The 19,796-nt window shown below is 38.8% G+C and overlaps 1 protein-coding gene and 1 pseudogene across 1 annotated transcript in view; both read left to right on the forward strand.

The window, feature by feature from the left end:
- CD96 (CD96 molecule) overlaps window positions 1-15,479 on the forward strand; it is a 99,060-nt gene extending 83,581 nt beyond the window's left edge. The window contains 4 exon segments of the mRNA NM_001306108.1: window positions 9,098-9,160; window positions 9,900-9,989; window positions 13,121-13,232; window positions 15,108-15,479. Coding sequence (NP_001293037.1) covers window positions 9,098-9,160; window positions 9,900-9,989; window positions 13,121-13,232; window positions 15,108-15,216 — 374 coding nt within the window. The 3' untranslated portion in view covers window positions 15,217-15,479.
- LOC121816385 (cytosolic 5'-nucleotidase 3A-like) lies at window positions 3,842-6,754 on the forward strand (annotated as a pseudogene).
- Window positions 15,480-19,796: the final 4,317 nt, after the last annotated feature.

Consider the following 19,796-nt stretch of genomic DNA (forward strand, 5'->3'; position numbering starts at 1 on the left):
TTAATCATAATCTTTTTTAGTTCATGATACTTTCATCATTAGTCTAGGCATGACCCTCTGTAATTGAATGTAATATATGTCTCTCAATAAATATGTTGATAATATAACAAGACACCTGTGGACGTAATACCCAAATACAAGAATGAAAAGGAAGAGAGAGACCACACAGAAGAGAGGAGAAAAAGCACACAAAGAGATCACCAGGCAGCGTGACCTTGATGTATGTCAAGGGTGGTGTCCAGAGTACTGTGCAGACAACATTCAGCAAGTGGACCCAGGAATGCTGATTTTTTTAACAAGAAAAACGCATTAAAATGCAGCCCCCACCATGTACATTACACAAAAATTAACCAAGAGTGAGGGGCAGTGCCCTTCACTCCATATAGCTTAAAATATTTATATCAAAAAGCTAAATATTAAAACATGTAATAAAATCAGGGTGAATTCCTTCCTGGCTTTGGGATATGGAAGGGCAGAGGAAAAAAGAGACACTAGACATAAAAATGACTGAAAAATTAAATTAAGAAAATTCTTTTCATTACGACTCTTTGAAGAAAGTTTTTAAAAAGGCAAGCTATAATCTGGGAGAAGATATTTGCCACATGTTTGAAAAAGGATCAGGAATATATAGTTGACAAAGGATCAAAACTTTAAATCAAGAATATATAAAGAATGTCTACAAATGTTTTTTAAAAGACAAAAAGCAGTAGGAAATGAGCAAATAGGCACATCACAGAAGACAACATCCATGGAGCCAGAAACCATTTAGAGATTCTAAGCCTCTTTAACCATCAGGACCTGCCAGCGAAGACTAAAGTCAGAAAGTTATTTTATAGAAAACCAATTTGGAAAAATGAACAAGTCTGAAATTGCCGAGAGTTTTATAGGATGCAGATCAATACAACTTGTTATATGTTGCTGGTGAGAGTATTAATTGTTACCATCTCTTTCCACTACATAGGGATTATATTTCATAGCTAAAGAGTCGTATGCCAGAAAATCCAACACTTCTACTTCAAGTAGTAGTCACTCAGTCATGTTTCAACCCCACATACCATAGCCCGCCAGGCTCCTGTGTCCATGATTCTCCAGGCAGGAATCCTAGAGTGGGTAGCCATTCCCTTCTCCAGGGAATCTTCCTGACCTAGGGATCGAACCCGCATCGCTGCACTGCAGGCAGATTCCTAACTGTCTGAGCCACCAGGGAAGCCCACTCCTATATAAATACCCCCCCAAAATAAATTATTACATGTGTCCAGGAGATTTGAATACAAATGTTGGGGAGGAGAACACTGCTTATAATAACAACAAAAAATAAAACTGTAAATAATCTATAGTTAGGAGTGTAGATAACTAAGTTGTAATACAATCATAAAATACTGTAGAACAATGGAAAATGAGTGAATGTCAGTCACATATGGCAGCATGAATGAATTCTAATAGCACTATGTTGAATCAAAAAAGTAAATGCCAAGTGACAATATATGGAATGATAAATTCAAGTACAATTTATTTTTTAAATTTAAAAAGTTTTTTTTTCCAATTTGTTTTGAAATATAGTTGATTCACAATGCTGTGTTAGCTTCAGGTGTACAGCAAAGTGATTCAGTTATACATATATATAAATATATTTTTTTGAACTGTGGTTTTGGAGAAGACTCTTGAGAGTCCCTTGGACTGCAAGGAGATCCAACCAGTCCATTCTGAAGGAGATCAGCCCTGGGATTTCTTTGGAAGGTATGATGCTAAAGCTGAAACTCCAGTACTTTGGCCACCTCATGCAAAGAGTTGACTCATTGGAAAGACTCTGATGCTGGGAGGGATTGGGGGCAGGAGGAGAAGGGGACAACCCAGGATGAGATGGCTGGATGGCATCACTGACTTGATGGACGTGAGTCTGAGTGAACTCCGGGAGTTGGTGATGGACAGGGAGGCCTGGCGTGCTGCGATTCATGGGGTCGCGAAGAGTCAGACACGACTGAGCGACTGAACTGAACTGAACTGAACTGAAATATATATTCTTTTTTTACATTCTCTCCCATTATAGGTTATTACAAAATATTGAGTATAGTTCCCTCTGCTATACAGTAGGTCCTTTGTTGATTATCTATTTTATATATAGTAATGTGTATTTTAATCCAAGACTCCTAATTTATCCCTCCCCTGTCCTCCCCTTTGGTAACCATAAGCTTCTATGTCTGTGAGTCTATTTCTGTTTTGTAAATAAGTTCATTTGTGTCATTCTTTTAATTCCACATGTAAGTAATATAATATGATGTTTGTCTTTCTCTGCCTAGCTTACTTCACTTTGTGTGATACTATTTAGGATTAAAACAAGTATTAATATAACCAAATACTATATGATTTAGATTTACTATTTGATAAAAATTTAAAATATGTAGACAATATTCAGATAATGTTCGCTTTTGAATGGACATACAAAAGATAGGAGAGGGAGTAAACATTTATAATATTATTTATATAATTCCAAAATCTGTGTATGAGTTGGGGAATTATTAAGGACAAATATGTTCAATAATAAGAGAATGTGGAATAGGATGAGAAAATAACTCAATGAATATTATGAAGCCAAACAAAACAATAGCCAGTATATACTACAGTGAGAAGAAATGATCTGCTTAATTGAAGGTTTTGAACTTTTCACTTACTTGCTTTATTTAAATTATTACAATAGCATCTGTGCCCATACTAAAATCCTTTTCACCCAGTGCATCACAACAGTATAAAGTACAGATATCACCCAAGGTACTTTCTGCCCCAGAAACTAGAAAATTGAAAGGGTCTTACTTGAAAGTGCTTCCTAATTTACACAGGAATATTTTTGCTCTTTTTAATAGATTTCATAATGAAATAAACTATTGTAATCCTTCAGAGTTTCTGTCCTTCCCCACTTGAAAATTTCATTTATCCTCAGATATCTCTTTATCATTCTTATCATAAAAATAGCCTTAGAAATTGTGAAATCTAGGAAGGGACTCTAAAACCCAGCAGACAATTTTTTCCTGGCAGTGAAAACCCTCTTCTTACTTATGCAAGAAGATCTTGTTAACCAGTTGCCATTTTTCATCTATAAGCTTAGAGAAAAAATTCCCTGCAGTGAGTTGCTCTATTTATAATCATTCACAAAAACACATTAGGGTCCAACAAGTTAATATTGATTGCTCACTCCCAAACTATTTTTGAAACATGTTCCTACTCGTTGGATTGGACTGTAATATGACATCCAATATTAGATGATGCATTTGGCAAGATTCATGGCAGGCATCGGTAATGGGAATTTTTTCTTTCAATATGTTTATTTCAATTGATTTATGAAATGCTCAGAGGCAGAAAAAGAATGATAATGGATCGATTTCTAGTGAAATAAACCCACTAGCAGTGTTTCTAGGGCCCTTGCTCTTTGTGAACACATTCTATGAGATATTTGCTTACACATACAGTTTGTATAGTTCATATATATTAAATGTCACCAGAAGATTCTGAGCACATTGCATTTACGCTAAACTCATACATGTTTTAATATATTCTTTTGTTGTTATTTTGTTATTTATTAACTGGAAGAGGTCTAGACTGGAGTTGAAGAGTATTAGAATCTTAATCCCAGTTCCTGCAGTCTAGAAGAGGAATGCATATTTTAATGCAACCATCTGTGAAATGGGGATACCAAAACTGACCTTCTAAATACCCAAAGTGTATGATCTTAATAACGTCCTGGGACACATTTTCATCCTGACACTCAGGTGATCGGGCCATGGAGCAGAAAATTGAAGCTTAAGTACTTTTTTTTTTTTTTTCCTGCATTTTCCAGTCATCCCTCTGGCCCAGTGGAGCCTGAAGCCACTCTGAAATCAGTCAGTCTGTCTCAGACAAGCAGAAAAATGATATGAGTCTCCATAGGTCCTTAAACCCTCCAATTTACCCATTACCAAAATCATCAAGTTTATTTATACATGCGCACGCACACACACACACACACACGCACGCACAAGCCTCAGGATACCTCTTATTGATATCACATGAGGTCTCCATTCTGTTCTGTGACCTTGCATCCCTTATTCTTCGAATTTTACATACTCTTCTTAACTCTTTTTTATTTTAAATTTATTTGGAAATAGAAAGATAATTGTTTTACAGAATTGTGTTAGTTCTGCCAAACATCAATATTAATCAGCCATAGCTCTTCTTAACTCTTACAAGTGTACTGCTTATCCTGCCCCAAGTCCTGGCTATTTCTCCTCAGACTCCTAATAATAATTTTATGAGAACCCCTGTACTATTTATAGGCAGAAGGCGATGGACAAGCTGGAACTAAGGGGCTGAGGATCAATGGAAGGGACCCAGCAATGCCAGGACCTACAACAATGCTGGGTCCTATCACAGGCTGCACCAGGATCTCTTCAGCCCCTCTGTTCCATGTTGGTCAGGATGCTGACTCTTGGAGTAATTAGCTCACCATTCTTACCCTCAAATTCTAAAATCTTACATGCCTCAGGTCACATCTCTTTCCATTTTCTCTTCTCTAAAACTCTGTTCTGCTCCCGTTCTGTCGCCTAATTCCTCATTAGGTCAGCCTCAAATTATAGATTTATTCTTCTGATTTAAAATTCTCTCCTTCGTTAAAATACCATGGGGATTCCATGGATTTCTACACTGTTAGTACAAAAGCCCCACACTGCCAAAGCTTGTGAGTATCATGTTTGTTTTGTGGTCAGGAAGAGCATAAGTGTCCCATTTATAGATTAAGTGATCGTGGCAAGAGTGGACAGTAAGTAGCTGGTGCCAGTTGCATCTGATGGAAGGGGTGATGCTGATCCAACACCTTGAAGAAAAAGACAGGGCAGAAGACCAAGATCAATGAGGTCTCTACATCATAGCCTTCCATCTGTGGCTATTGCTTGCCACCCTATGCCTTTGCTCTAAGGACAAAAGTAAGGACAGAACTCAGAATGTCTTAAGGAAGATTGGTTACCCAATAGAAAGTCTGTACATATAAAAATTACACCAGAATTTTAGAGAAGCTCACGTTGCCTCAAGAACCCCAGAAGAGTAACAGAAATCATCTGTGATGTTGTCAAAAGAGGGTCTGCCAAACCAGATAATCCTGGGCCTTGATATGACACTAAATAGATCTTCCCGCAAAGGGAGAGATGCCTAACATGTCATAATATTATTGAGAACTGCAAGCTGGTTACAGATGAATGTCAAAAAATGTTATTGCAACTCAAAGAAAAAGACAATACTATCAAAGTTGATCTTGTTTTTACTATAGAAGAGAAGTACCCTTTTATGGTAGAATGGTATGCTAAGTAACGTAGTGTCCTTGTCAAATAATGTTTATTTTATCAAAAGCTAAATTTAAAAGAATTGTGGAAGAAACTGATGCTATGCCAAAGGAAGGATATAAGAATTTATTTGAGAAACTCTAACAACACAGTATCCCTATGTTCATATTTTTGGTTGATAATGGTGATGTCCGAGAGGACGTTATCCATCAAGCTCATGTTTATCATCCAAATGTCAAAGTAGCATTCATTCTTAGATTTAGGTGAAAATGTTCTCAAAGGACTTAAAGGAGAATTAACTTATATATTTAACAAACAAGGTGATACCTTGAGAACACAGAATATTTCAATCAGTTAGAAAACAACGGTAATTTAACTCTGGTGAGAGACACCCGAGGAGACTTAAGAATGGCGATGGAGTGTAGCCAGTGTTTCAGTTCAGTTCAGTCGCTCAGTCGTGTCCGACTCTTTGTGACCCCGTGAATCGCAGCACGCCAGGCCTCCCTGTCCATCACCAACTCCCGGAGTTCACTCAGACTCACGTCCATCGAGTCCGTGATGCCATCCAGCCATCTCATCCTGGGTTGTCCCCTTCTCCTCCTGCCCCCAATCCCTCCCAGCATCAGAGTCTTTTCCAATGAGTCAACTCTTCGCATGAGGTGGCCCAAGTACTGGTTTAACACATCCTAAAAATTGGATGTCTAAACGATGCGTTCGTTGAGCTTTTAGAAAAAGTATTCTTTAGTGAAAGATAAATCACTGGAGATGGCCAGCTCTGTCTTACTGAGGATTCTGTAAACAGGCCTTCTGCAGGAAGACCTGATACAAGAGCTGCTGTCTCTTCATCTTGCTCAACGACCCAACTATGATATATTCTTGCTCCTGAAGTTTTTCCTTTACATCACTTATATATTTTCAGACATGTTAAATCTATCAACTGGAAACTCCTCTTTTTCACCTCTTTCAACAGCTTCCACTTTTTTTTTTAACAGATTTTGAAAAATCTCAAAGACAAAATCAGAAAAATAACTCCCTAGGTTTCCAAAGTGTAGTTTTTATAGCTCAATTTTTTATTTATTATTTTTAATTAAAAGATAATTGCTTTGCAGTGTTACATTCGTTTCTACCAAATGTCAACATGAATCAGCCATAGGTTTACCCATGCCCTTTCCCACTTAAACATACTGTAGTTCAATCTTATTGCACATATTTTGAGATCATTTTACACTTGCAACGTTTTCAGAAGGCCGAAAGGAAGTTTTATAAAATGGTCAAATAATTTACATCATTTTAAATATTGCCATTTTTGCAAATTGGATGTATCATGCTGATGATATTAACATCTCCTGAAATTGTATTATGCTTGGTTCTTTTGTTTGGAGAAAATCAATATTGATTTTACAGAATGGACTAGCACTTTGTATTTGATTTAAAAAACTATTGTTGTCCAGATGTCACTGATCATTACAAGTGTTCTATATTGACTTACTGACAATAAACATAAAATAGAAAATCTTTTTTTAAATACCCATTTCTCTCAAAGTGATAGAACTTGTTAAACCATTTGTATCTTAGCTTAATTGAATTTATCATATCCTTTCTTGATAGCAGATTTTGAAGAGAAAAGAAATAGAGGCATTGGGACTTCCTTGCTGGTCCAATGGTTAAAACTCTGCACTTCCAACGCAGGGGTGTGGGTTCATTCCCTTATCAGGGAACTAAGATCCCACATACCATGCAGCAAAAAGTTAAAGAAAGGAAGAAACAGAGGCATCAAGCCCTAAAAGTAGGAAGTGAAGGAGATTCCATATTGAACAACAACAAACAAAAAAAAAATTCTAAGGTTATTCAGAATAAACTGCCTTCTTCATAATTTTACCTAAACCCAGGCTTGGTTCCAGTTTCTTTTTAGTTGATTTTTACTCATTGTCAATAAACTCCTAGCTTAATGTCTTAAACATTAAAACTCAATATTTAAAAGTACCCAGTCCATTGTCATCTATAGATCTTAGCATTTTGTCTAGAACAAAAAGTAGTCAAGATCACATGCACAGGGTCATAGAACTGTATTGAAGACAAGAGCAGCTCCCTGACCTAAACAAATTCAAAATAGCTATATACAAAATAGCGTAACCTTGGGGGAAATCCCAAGCAGAGTAGCTATGGCAGACTGTCCTGGGAGCAGTCCCCAGAAGGCACTGACTTACAGCCCTACTGAAAGGCCTGGTGACGTGCTTTTGTCTGCACCAGCAACTGCCACTGGCAACTAGCGAGAGATCAAGAAAGGGTCAGGCCAAGGGGGTTTTTAATGTTTGTTTTATTTTGTTTTGGCTTTGTCTACTTGTTTTGGTCTTGACATGTAAGAAAGCATTCAACTGGGAAAATCACGTATGCCAATGTTTTAAATAAATGAGTATAATATCTTTTTACCGATTATAACCATATACTACTGTAGCTATTTTACTTTATATTACATTATAGGCATGTTATCAAATACAGACATGTAGAGACTGCCAAGAAGTGGAACTCTTCTGCCAAAGATGGAGAACTAAATAAAATGAATTGATAGGTCTATTTCAGAAGCCATATGTGTTTCTGGAATTGCTACCATCCACTTAAAGGGGAAGGTTTGCCTCTGAGTGGATCAAAAGGATTCACCCAGCAGCTAGCAAGACCTGTAACCCACTGCTGCTGCTAAGTCACTTCAATCATGTCTGACTCTGTGCAACCCCATAGACGGCAGCCTACCAGGCTGCTCCATCCCTGGGATTCTCCAGGCAAGAACACAGGAGTGGGTTGCCATTTCCTTCTCCAATGCATGAAAGTGAAAAGTGAAAGTGAAGTTGCTCAGTCATGTCTGACCCTCAGCGACCCCATGGACTGCGGCCTTCCAGGCTCCTCCATCCATGGGATTTTCCAGGCAAGAGTACTGGAGTGGGGTGCCACTGCCTTCTCCACTGTAACCCAGGGGTCTGATAATTCACTATAAACATGGTTCAGTTTTCATACTCAAACAAGAATGTCATCTTACCCACAAGTACAAATTACTTTGTTCACTGCTGCAAGTTTCACCAAGGGCTTCAAAGTCCTGTTGGCACCTTCTCTTGACTGAGGCCGCCATAACACACCTAGGCTTTCCTTCTCTCCCATTCTTTTAGTTTATCTATGGAACAGACATAGCACACTTTCTGTGGCTGGAGAAACTGCTCCTAGTGTTTTCCTTCCCTTTCTTTGTCCTGCCTTAAATGGCTATAATCATAAAACTTCCCTATGGTACAGATGAACCTATTTGCAAGGCAGGAATAGATACCAGACATAAGGAATGGATGTGTGGACATGGAGGTGGGGGGTGGGGTGAACTGGGAGATTGAGATTAGCGTATGTTCACTGCCATGTGTGAATCAGATAGCTAGTGGGAACCTGCTATACAGAGCAGAGAGCTCAGCTTGCTGCTCTGTGATGACCTAGACAGTTGGGTTGAGGAATGGAGTGGGAGGGAGGTCCAAGAGGGAGGAAATATATGTATACATACAGCTGATTCACTTCATTGTACAGCAGAAAATAATACAACATTGTACAGCAACTATATTCCAATTTTAAAACAAAAAACGAAACCTTCCCCATTAGACACAGCCTCAGCTCTTACTTTATTTTGGGACATTCTGAGGTGTGCTGCAGAGTACTTTGATGATATTACTTAAAATGTTCATTAATATCCCTTTTATCATAATAAGTAGACTCAATTGAAGGTCAAGAAAGACAATAAATTTTCCAATATCTTCTTCCTTTCGCAGCTCCATGGATGCCCAGTGAAACAAACAGTTCGCCCTCCTCAGGCACAGGTTCAACACTTCCTGGTGAGCACTTAGAGGAGACTTAGGGTCTGGGAAGGTATTAGTCTGCTCTATGTGGGAAGAGGTGGACAAGAACTGATACAAAGCCAATCTCAGGTATTTAAAAGTGCGTCTTGATGGAAATGACAGTGAAGATGAAAATGACAGTGAATGAAGGCAAACTTCTTCTCAGTCACTCAGAAAAGTTGGTCAGAGATAAAGTCATGGATTTGCCTCTATTTTATTTCAAGATGCATTTTGGGACCAAATAAATCCATTAAAATGCATTTTAAGCTTTAATTTTCCATTGTAAAATGGAATGATTTGTCGACATGGATTTGTCTACTCAAATGTTGCACAGGAATTTTTAATAACCTTATCAGACACATTAGAATGGGAAGACCTCTAATAAGCTGGGGCTCTAGAGATAAACCTCTTCTCTCCATGACCCCAGCTTCAGACCTTTTCCCATAATCATTTCCTCCTGGAGATTCTTTCACAGATATTACTTTAGTGTATGTGCTGTACTGTTTCTCTTTTTTTCTTTAAATCCATAGGAAGCTTTACTGCTTTGGTAACTATTATCCTAGGATACATAAATTGGTCCCTAACAAACTTCACAAATAATATTAGTATTTTAGGAGCATTTGAACCATTCAGATGAGCTCTTTCTAATAGTAAGTGAAGTCCAATCACTTTATACCTTTTGACCAGATGGAAATGGTCCTTAGGATTAGTTCAGATATTCCCTCTGTATCCCTAGGTGACATCTTCACCAGCACAACCAGAGCATCTTCAGAAGTTCCCACAACTGCCAATGTATCTACTAAAAATAATCACAGTCACATCACTGGTGAGTTATTTACCATTTTTTTAAATTTTATGTTTTATTTGCTCTACAAATATTTATTGCATGCCTATCATTTGTCAGGCACTGAGACAGCTGTTGAGTATTGAAAACACTAGCTTCCTGAAGAGTATAATCTATTATAGATGATACATAGTAAATAAATAATCATGCAGTTAAATTTATTTGTGACAAATCCTATGATATAGTGCAAGATGTTGTCAGAGTCTAACAGAAAGATCTGATTGTAATTGGGGAACTAAAAAGGATTCTCTGGGGATACATTTAAAATAAAATCTGGAATGAGTAGGAATTAGCCAGGTGAAAAGTACTGAGAAATATTTCAACTTTATGAAAGTATAGTCTGATGGTTGGAACAAAGAGTATTCCTATAATTCAACTAATAAAAGTTTGTCAATGCTAAATATAACCCTTGTGTTTTATCATAAGAGGTCAAGGTTTTCAATAAAGTTACGACCCTCCCAATGCAGATTTTGATTGTCAATTCAAGGCATAATCAACTCTTTAACTTCAGAAGATATTCACTTAACTGGTGAACTCTACCTGGGGATTCAATTTATTTCATATTGAAGTTCATATAGCCCTCAGTCACTGGTGCATCATCCATCCTGCACACAGCATGGCAGTGGAGCTGCAAACTGATATCCTACCAACATCTTTAACTATTGGTGCCCTAAAGAACTACCTACAACTTCCCTGGTGGCTCAGTGGAAGAATCCACCTGCCAATGCAGGAGACACGGGTTCCATTCCTAGTCCGATATCTCACATGCCACAGAGAAACACAGCCTGTGAACCACAATTAGTTGAGCTTGTGCTCTAGAGCTGGGGAATCACAACTCCTGATTCCCCATAGTGGAATCACCCATGTGCTGCAAGTACTGCAGCCTGCAAGCCCTAGAGTCTGCTCTGCAGCAAGAGAAGCCACTGCAATGAGAAGCCTGCACACTGCAACGGAGAGGAGCCCACGCTCTTTGCAACTAGAGAAGAAAGCCTGTGCGGCAACAAAGACCCAGTGCAGCCACAATAAATAAATAAAATTATTTAAAAAGGAAAGGAACTACATACTTGAGGAATTAGGGCAAATTGGAGCTCTGCTTTTCTACCAGGACATTGCTGAAGCCAATGGCCTCATTTTCTATATTTGATTGGGAGAAAATTAGTAAGCACTGATAGAAGATCCATCTAAAACCTGTTGTTCTTTCATTTCTCAAAAACTCTGGAGGTAAAATGTTATAGTCCACCAGATTGCCAGTGTAGAGTAAGTCAGTCTTGACTTCACTGAAAGAGAACTGTGTGTAGTCCTAAATTGATTTCCTGTGTAATTGTTTCTTTTGTGATCATGATACTCTAGCACTACTGTGAACTCTAGCCCCTGTGCATCAGTGAGCCACAGGGTTACTTAGTATAGGACCGTGTGAGCTTCCAGGGTACCGTCAGCATCCCTCTGACAAAACTAAAGTAGCACGAGCACCAGGAAGACCTCCAATCCCTGGATATCTGTTGTAAGAGGAAAAATCTTCAGCACTGGTGATCAGTGTTATGACAGAATCATATGGCTGCTGTCCAAACTATGTAAAATATAAAAAAGATTGGGTAACAAATATTTTAAATCTAGATTTTTGGGCTTGTGTGTGTTTTATCTTTTTGAGACTTCACTTAATGAAAAGCAGTGTAATAAATCTGAAGCAATCAAATAAATTTAGAAAGTCTACACACGGTTTATAATCTAGTTAAAATAATGAAAATATTCTTTTATTGATAATAAAAATAAATCAAAAATGCACTTTTGCCCAAAAGATTTCTGTAATCTGAAGAGCTAAAGATCTATCTATAATGTATAAGGAATTTCACTGTAGTGTTATTAGAAATAAGAAAAGCCTGGAAGCAATGTAACCATCCAACATTAAGGCCAATTAAATAAAGCACAGTAGATCCGCACGCTGGGGAACCATCCAGTCATTTAATCAAATGAGGTAAACGTCTATGTACGTCTGTGAAAAATATTCCAAGATTTTTTTAAGAGAAAGAAGCCAAGAACAGAGCAGTATGTACAGTGTGCCCCCATTTGTAATATGAAAGGATGTATATTCACGGCACCTATATTTGCTTTTTTGCATTAAAAATTTCTGATGGGAATTAACTATTAAATAGTTAACATAATTGACTATTAAGAGTTATAACCTCTAGTGTGGGTAGCTGGCATTTGAAGAAGTAAGGATTCTTCCTTTTCATTGTAGTTTATATTTCTGTACCGTTTGAATTTTTAACATGAGCATAAAACACTTTTTAAAAGGAAAAAATTAAGTAACTATACAATTATAAACATTCCCTTTTATTTTCTGCCAGGCAGAACCAGACAATCTTATTTCCTAAGAGGGTTCATTTACTTAATTTTTCCTTCATGTTACAGAAAAAGTGAGACAGTCCAAAATATTGTATTTATATTGCCTCTGGCCTTCTCAGCTTTGTACTTTCAGACCTTTAGAATGTTATAATGCCTTTTACTTTTTCTTCCTCCTCCTAACACACTAATATTTCATAAAGCATTTTAATGACTCCTTAAAGAAAAAGAATTTAAAGATAAACCAGTATTTCACACATAAAACTTTTACTTTACTGGAATGAATTTGGAAAACAAATTTACAGATTATCAGTTTTATGTGTTCATTTTTTTTTTAATTTTTTATTTTCTATCAGAGTGTAGCCAATTAACAATGTGATAGTTTCAGGTGGACTGCAAAGGGATTCAGCCATACATTCAGCCATACCACACAGGTGTCCACTCACCCCCAAACTCCTCTCCTCGTATAAATCACATTTTATTGGCCACCCTGTGCCAGGAATTGCCCAGGGCCTTGAGAAAGTGAAAGAAAAGAAAAGATTAGGTCTGGAACATTCTAACAAAAAAGGTAGTCACATAAAAAAAAGAAATGCAATTGTATAAATGCAAAAACGATATGAGAACCAGCCATAGAAATGATCCCAGAGCACGACTGTGAACACCCCACAGCCCTTGGAAATGCATGTTGCAGGTAAGCAAACTAATCCGATTCATCCTGCTTCCCATTTGCCAAATTTGGCATCAAAGTTCATCTCTCTTTATGCCCTTTTCAGGTAAGCCCAAAGATGGAATGTCCTGGCCGGTGGTTGTGGCAGCTTTGCTCTTCTCCTGTCTCGTGTTGTTTGGTCTTGGAGTGAGAAAATGGTATCAGTACCAAAAAGAAATGTGAGTACAGTACTGAGACATGCAGGAGCAGTTACTTTTTCAGCAGCAAATATTCACTCAACGCTTTAAATATCGTTCCTAGATAGTAGTGTTTCTCTCCTATGTAACTGAGGAAATGAGGCTTAGAGAAGCTCAGAGAGGCTGCCCAGCTTCCCCAGTACCACACAGTTGGAATGAGATGCACAACTTCTGACTTGGTGCCCCTCTACTTGTTCAGGCTGGAGCACTCACTGGATGGAATATCAGTAGGCATGAAATGAGAATGGAGGCTCACATCACCTCAAAACTGAAACTGATTTTTCTTTTTAACCTTCATTATTCTTTTCATTTTCATGCATCTCTGAACTGCCTGGGCCCAGGTGAGCCTAGATACTGAAGTGTGAAATTGAGTAAGAAAGGTAATTGTAAGAAATTTCCAGCTGCTTTTCAGCAAAATGGGCTTTTACTGCCCTTATCCTTTCTCCCCACGGGGGAAAGAAAGCAGTCTTTTTGTCTTATTGAAATGGTTTCCAGAACTCTCCTCCCTCCACTGAGAAGTCTGAAATGGTGGCAAAGGTTAAGGCTCACTTTTCTGCCTTGGCTGCTTTTGGTCGGCCTGGTTCAGGGCATGCTTAGAGGAGATCTTCAGAATACACAAAGTCAGTCCTCCACATCTTACTACTGCTGTCTCAGATGATATTGGCTGTGTGGCCTGCCTTTTACTTAGTGTATCCTTGAAGACTCTATAGCCACGTGTAGGGGATGTTTTGTGGTGAATAAAACACCAAACCACGAGTCAGAAATTCTGGACTTTTGTCCAAGTACTACAGCTTGGCCACCATGTGACCTTAAGAAATTCCTAATTCCCCAGAAAAAAACAGAATTGCAAATTTCTTAGAATGCTATCCACCTTAACCAGGTAATAGGTGTTGAGGATTTTTATATTAAAATGAGAAAACAGGAATCTGAAAATCTGAATTGATTTTTTTGTTGTTGTTCTATATTCAAATGACTGTGTTATATAGAGATGAAAAACAACCCCCCTCTGTTTTTCTCAGTATCTCCCCTTCTCTCTCCCTCTAAGGAGAAATTTAGGTACTGTGGATTGACAGACAAGGGGTAGAGATTTTTGAGTCTGCCCACAAATATGCCTCTATTTCCTGATAGCAAGAGAGCTGGAGCATTTGTACAGCTAAATCCCACACTCACCTTATGCTTATGCACTTCGGACAAAGAGGTGAACTGTGCAAACGTAGACCAGTACTTTCTTTATACAGAGATGACTCCAAGAGTGTTCACTGATACAAACAGAAAGGATGAAGGTGCCATCCATCAACTCAGGGACTCAGACAAGTTCATGTCCCACCCCCAACTGTCCCCCTGGTTCACACACAATGAGTGTGTGGCGAGGGCTGGGGGTCAGGTTAGCAAAGCGACTCTTAGAAAAACCGCCATCTTTGGTCCCAGAATTTGAAAATCTTTTCTCTGGAGGAATGCTTTAACCCATGTAAGAGAAACACTTCCCCTATTAGGAGGCAGTTGCCATGGAGAGTGTAAGTTCTGTTTAAAAGGCTTGGCTTGCTGGTCTGCTCCTCTTAAGCAAGTTGCGTAAAACCTCTGAGCCTCAGTTTTATCTGTGGAATGGTGGCAATAATACTCAATTCCTAAATGCAAGTTATATAACTCTATGATAAAAAAGGTTTACAAATTATAAAATATCACAAAAATATTAATTAATGATACTAACAGGATTAGCAAGCAGGTTATGCCAGGGAAAAAAAACTGAGAGGGCCAGGGAAGTATGCCTCTTTCTCTTTTTCCTTCTAAAAATATATTATGCATACATACATCATCTCTGACATTCTTAGCCTTGAATGAGCGATGTTTTGTTCCTAGCATGGAAAGACCTCCGCCTTTCAAGCCACCTCCGCCTCCCATCAAGTACACTTGCATTCAGGAGTCCATTGGAAGTGATCTGCCTTGTCATGAGCTGGAGACACTCTAGTCCTCTGAGGCTTTGACACACAACAAAATTCTGCTAGAATCCTGTTGAAAAAGAAGATATCATGCTTTATTAATATAATCGCCCTCTAGCCAAGCCTCTTCTGCAGCTGAAATGGATATCAGAAGTGTTTGACCTGTTTTCCCAAAAGCTCACCCTCTTTCATCTGCATATGCCAGAAATTTAAATAAGACTGAGAGGCGACGTGAAGCTGTTACCCGGCGCAGTCTATAAGGATTTTCTTGTAAAATTAGGCTGCTTCATTAAAAAAAAAAAAAAGTGCTTGTAGTGTTTTATTTTTCACTTTTAATTCCCTGAGGTGATGACAAGGGTTTTAAACTTATGTCCATACCAGATCTGCTCTTTGGGGCATCTGCCAACATTCTAAACTATTAGCCAAAATTATGTTCATCTCTGAGGGAGGGCTTCCCAGGTGACTCAGAGATAAAGAATCCGCCTGCCAACGCAGGAGACACAGGAGACATGGGTTCAGTCCTTGGGTCAGAAAGTACCCTGGAGAAGAGAATGGTAACCAACTCCAGTATTCTTGCCTGGAAAATCCAGATAAGGCACAGAGGAGCCTGGCAGGTCACATGGGGTCACAGTCAGACACTACTGAGCAACTAAGCACCTGGGGTGTATTGCATTCCCCAGGAAAATTATACAATGAAAATGTGAAAGTTTCAATGAGAGTTCCATATAATGGGAAAATATAATTCATCTTTGTACCAAAATCCAGTTGTTTATTTTCACTGGAGGAAAACAGAATACCTTGCATAAGCACCCCAGTTCCAGTCTTCCTTCACTCTTCCTCCCATCATGCTCAGCCCAGGCTCTTGCCTATAGGATGAGGAAAGAGCATAGGGATAACCAGCCAACAACCAGATATCTGGTAGCTAAGACAGTCAGGGTATAAAATCTAAGGAGCTATTCACACTCAGAGTCATAGACTTGCACTATCTTGTGAGTGAGTACCAGTAGCAGGCCTGGTATAACCAAGAAGACTAGAGTATGCCTTCTAAGGTTAGGTCATAAAATACTTTGTAGCTTCTGCCTTGATCTCTCCTTGATCACTTGCTCTGGAAGAAGCCAGTTGCCATGCTCTGAGGACACTCAAGCAGCCCTACCAAGAGGTCTACCTATCAGGGAACGTAGACCTGCAGCAAATAGCAGGCAGCCAGATTTGATTGAACGAGGTCATTAAGCCCATCCTCCAGCCCCCACTCAAGTATTTAGGTAACTGCAACCTCACTTGATGTTTTGGCAGGGACCTCATGAGAGTCAGAGCTACCCAATTAAACCTCATCTGATTTTCTGACCTGCAGACACTGTGAGATAATAAATACTTGTTGTTTAATAAGTTTGGGTTCCCAGGTAGCTCAGTGGTAAAGAATCTGCCTGCCAAGCAGGAGACCCAGGTTTAATCCCTAGGTTGGGATGATCCCCTGCAGGAGGAAATGGCAACTCACTCCAGTATTCTTGCCTGGGAAATCCCATGGACAGAGTAGCCTAGCAGGCTACAGTCTATGGGCTTGCAAAAGAGTCAGATACAACTTATCAACTAAACTACAACATAATGTATTACAGAAAAATAGATAACTAATATAGTCCAATAAATGGAGAAATAAACTATGTTTGCCTGGCTTAATTACCCTCAATTTCTCATTAGTTCTCAAGAAAGAAGACTAACTTCATATATACAATATGACAATTGCTTCATGAGTAGTTATTTTTAATACAACCTAATCATCATTGATTTGTATAAAAGTCATTATGGTTTTATTTTTACTATTCAATTAGGAGACATGAATACAAGTAGTAGACATATTGGGGTAAAAAGCGGCAGAGTTGGATGTTTAGATCATTTTGGTAAAGGGATAGACAGTTGTACAGCACAACATAAGTCATGTAATTTTCAGTCTATCATATAACAATTGTCTTATGATGTTTTTGTTTTAGCCATCACTTTGAAATATTCTCTTCTGGTTTTATTATAAATAAGTTCTGGTCAACATTTGTAAATTCATCTCCAACTTGAATAGAGTGAACAGTTGCTTATTCATGGAGGGATACTCATTCTGTGATTTAGAGGAATTTTTCTGCAAAACAGAAGGACTCTAGATGCTTTTCAGGCAGTGTTATGATCTTGACCTCCCTCATTTGACTAAAGTGACACTTTCACCTGCACCTTAAAATTTTTAAGTTCAAAAAGCCTGTCTCAAACCAGCAACTCCTCTCTCTATGAGGGGATTTAGTTCTGTCTCACTGGAGAAGTAGCAACATTGTACCCTAATCCTTAAGATTTCTGAATGCCTTCATTATTGACTTAATTTTCACTAAGAAGAAGCCATACATAAGCCTTTTAATCACTCATTCCCAAAGCATGGTGTGTTAGATAACATTGTTGTTCAGAAATATTCATTTCTTTGCTCACCTGCATCATGAGCACATCTTGACCTTGGGCTTGGCCATATGACTTGCTTTGGACAATGGAATATCATGGACCAACTAACCCAAGACTTGAAAGGTGCTTGTGTGGTTGGACTCACTCTCTTGTTCTCTGCCAGAATCGTAAAAGGAACATTTTCAGGATAGGCTGTTAGCTCCAAGAAGATAAGAGATTCACAGATTAGAGCATAAACACTCAAACCAGGCCCAGTTGAGATCAACCAATCTCCAACTTAACTCAAATGTGCATTATTAAAGAGTGTGATGGTTACACATCATTATTATAGCAAAAGTTAATCTATACACATAAGTCCAGAAGTAGGCATATTTTAAGTCTTAACTCAAGTGCTGGAGTGAGAGATATAGAGAAACTTAATTCAGTCAAAATAATCATTTTCCTTGATTCAGCATAAGTTTTGTTTTAGCTAATGAACATATGGTTGGCTTGACCAAGTTAACTTTGCAGCACAGATCTTTAAAATCATAAAATATATGACCATGTAGGGCATTAGACGTCATACTATAAACAAAGAGTTACAGAGTATATGAAATCGACTTCCCAAGGTCACATAATTAATAGTGATAGAGCCAAAATGATGAGCCAGCTCTCTGAATTCCAGTCCAGAATGTGATCAGTCTCTGTTACATCATGATATTTAATTTCTTTGGTATCTCTTTTTACTATAGACAAGAGCTATTTTCTGTGCACTTAAGTAAATATTGATTTTCTAATGCCCAGGTAGTATATTCTGAAAGTTGTTGACAGAAAAAAAAAGAAAGTAGAAATAATTGGCCCCGGGGGTAAGATGGCCAGGAAAGTGTACAAAAAAAAGAAAGAAAGAAATGACTAGGAGATGAAAAGAGAAAAGAAAGTAATCAAGATCAGAAGCTGGAAAGAAGTTTAAAGGAACTAACCAAGGCTGGATATCATGGAAAGGACCTTGTTTCAGAGGCTCTGAGGAGGGCAGAGGCTCTTGAAGGCAGCCCTCTTGGCACTCTGATTTAGGAGAATGATTTGGGCTTGAACTTGAAGGTTGAATCTGCAGAAACACTGAAACTTTGTTCTTTGAGAGTTGGCAGACATAGCCTGAGTTTTTGATGACAGCAGCCATGGCTGTGTCCACCAGCTGAAGCTTGAGTGTCCAGCAGAGACATCTGAAATGGTGAGTAGAAGTTACCACGAAGGGAAAAAAAAAAGACATTAACTGGCAGAAATGAGCTGAGGTTCCAGCCAAAACCACACGGTAAAATGATGGGAACAGAACACTTTATTTCTCAACTGTTTTTTTTTTTCTGACTTCTCTGATTGCTAGCAAGGCTGAATGCTACGGCCAGGAAGATACAACTAGACAGAAAGGAACATGACTTTAGGTCAGGACCGGGGAACACTTTCAAAATTACTCTTAACCCCTGTCTAGTGCTTCTCTGATGGGTCTAGGGCTTGGTGCAAATTAACAAAAGAATGAGAACAATAGAATCTAAATTTTCCTCCCCAACCAGTATCTTTACACTCTCCTAACCTGAATTAGCAAACTGACAAAGACTGTAACCAAGAAAAAGAAAAGTGAAAAGTGAAGTTGCTCAGTCGTGTCCAACTCTTCGGGACCCCATGGACACCAGGCTCCTCCGTCCATGGGGTTTTCTAGGCAAGAGTACTGGAGTGGGTTGCCGTTTCCTTCTCCAGGGAACTTCCTGACCCAGGGATCGAACCCAGGTCTCCCACATTGTAGACAGACGCTTTCCGTCTGAGCCACCACTTGATCTTAGCCAAAAGGCCAAGAAGCAAAGTTGTCGTCGTTCAGTTGCTCAGTCATGTCTGACTCCTTGGGACCCCGTGGAAGCCTGGCATGCTGCAGTCCATGGGGGCTGCAAAGAGTCACACACGACTGAGCGACTGAACAACAGCAGCAGCCTCGGTTACATTCTTTGTTGGTTTGCTCACTCAGATCCCTCACGTTAGCTCAAAGGCTCTGTGGGATTGTGATTACAAGGAGCAACACCAGGGGAAATAAAGGGGAAGAGTAACAAACCTAAGGTGACAACAGAAAGAAGAGAACATGGGTCGGGCCTCATCTAGCTGCCCTTGGTAAATACCCGGAATGTGTCTGCCCAGAGTTCTGTCAGATGACTCCCAT

This window comes from Ovis aries, chromosome 1 (genome assembly GCF_016772045.2).
Source record: "Ovis aries strain OAR_USU_Benz2616 breed Rambouillet chromosome 1, ARS-UI_Ramb_v3.0, whole genome shotgun sequence".
NCBI lineage: Eukaryota > Metazoa > Chordata > Mammalia > Artiodactyla > Bovidae > Ovis > Ovis aries.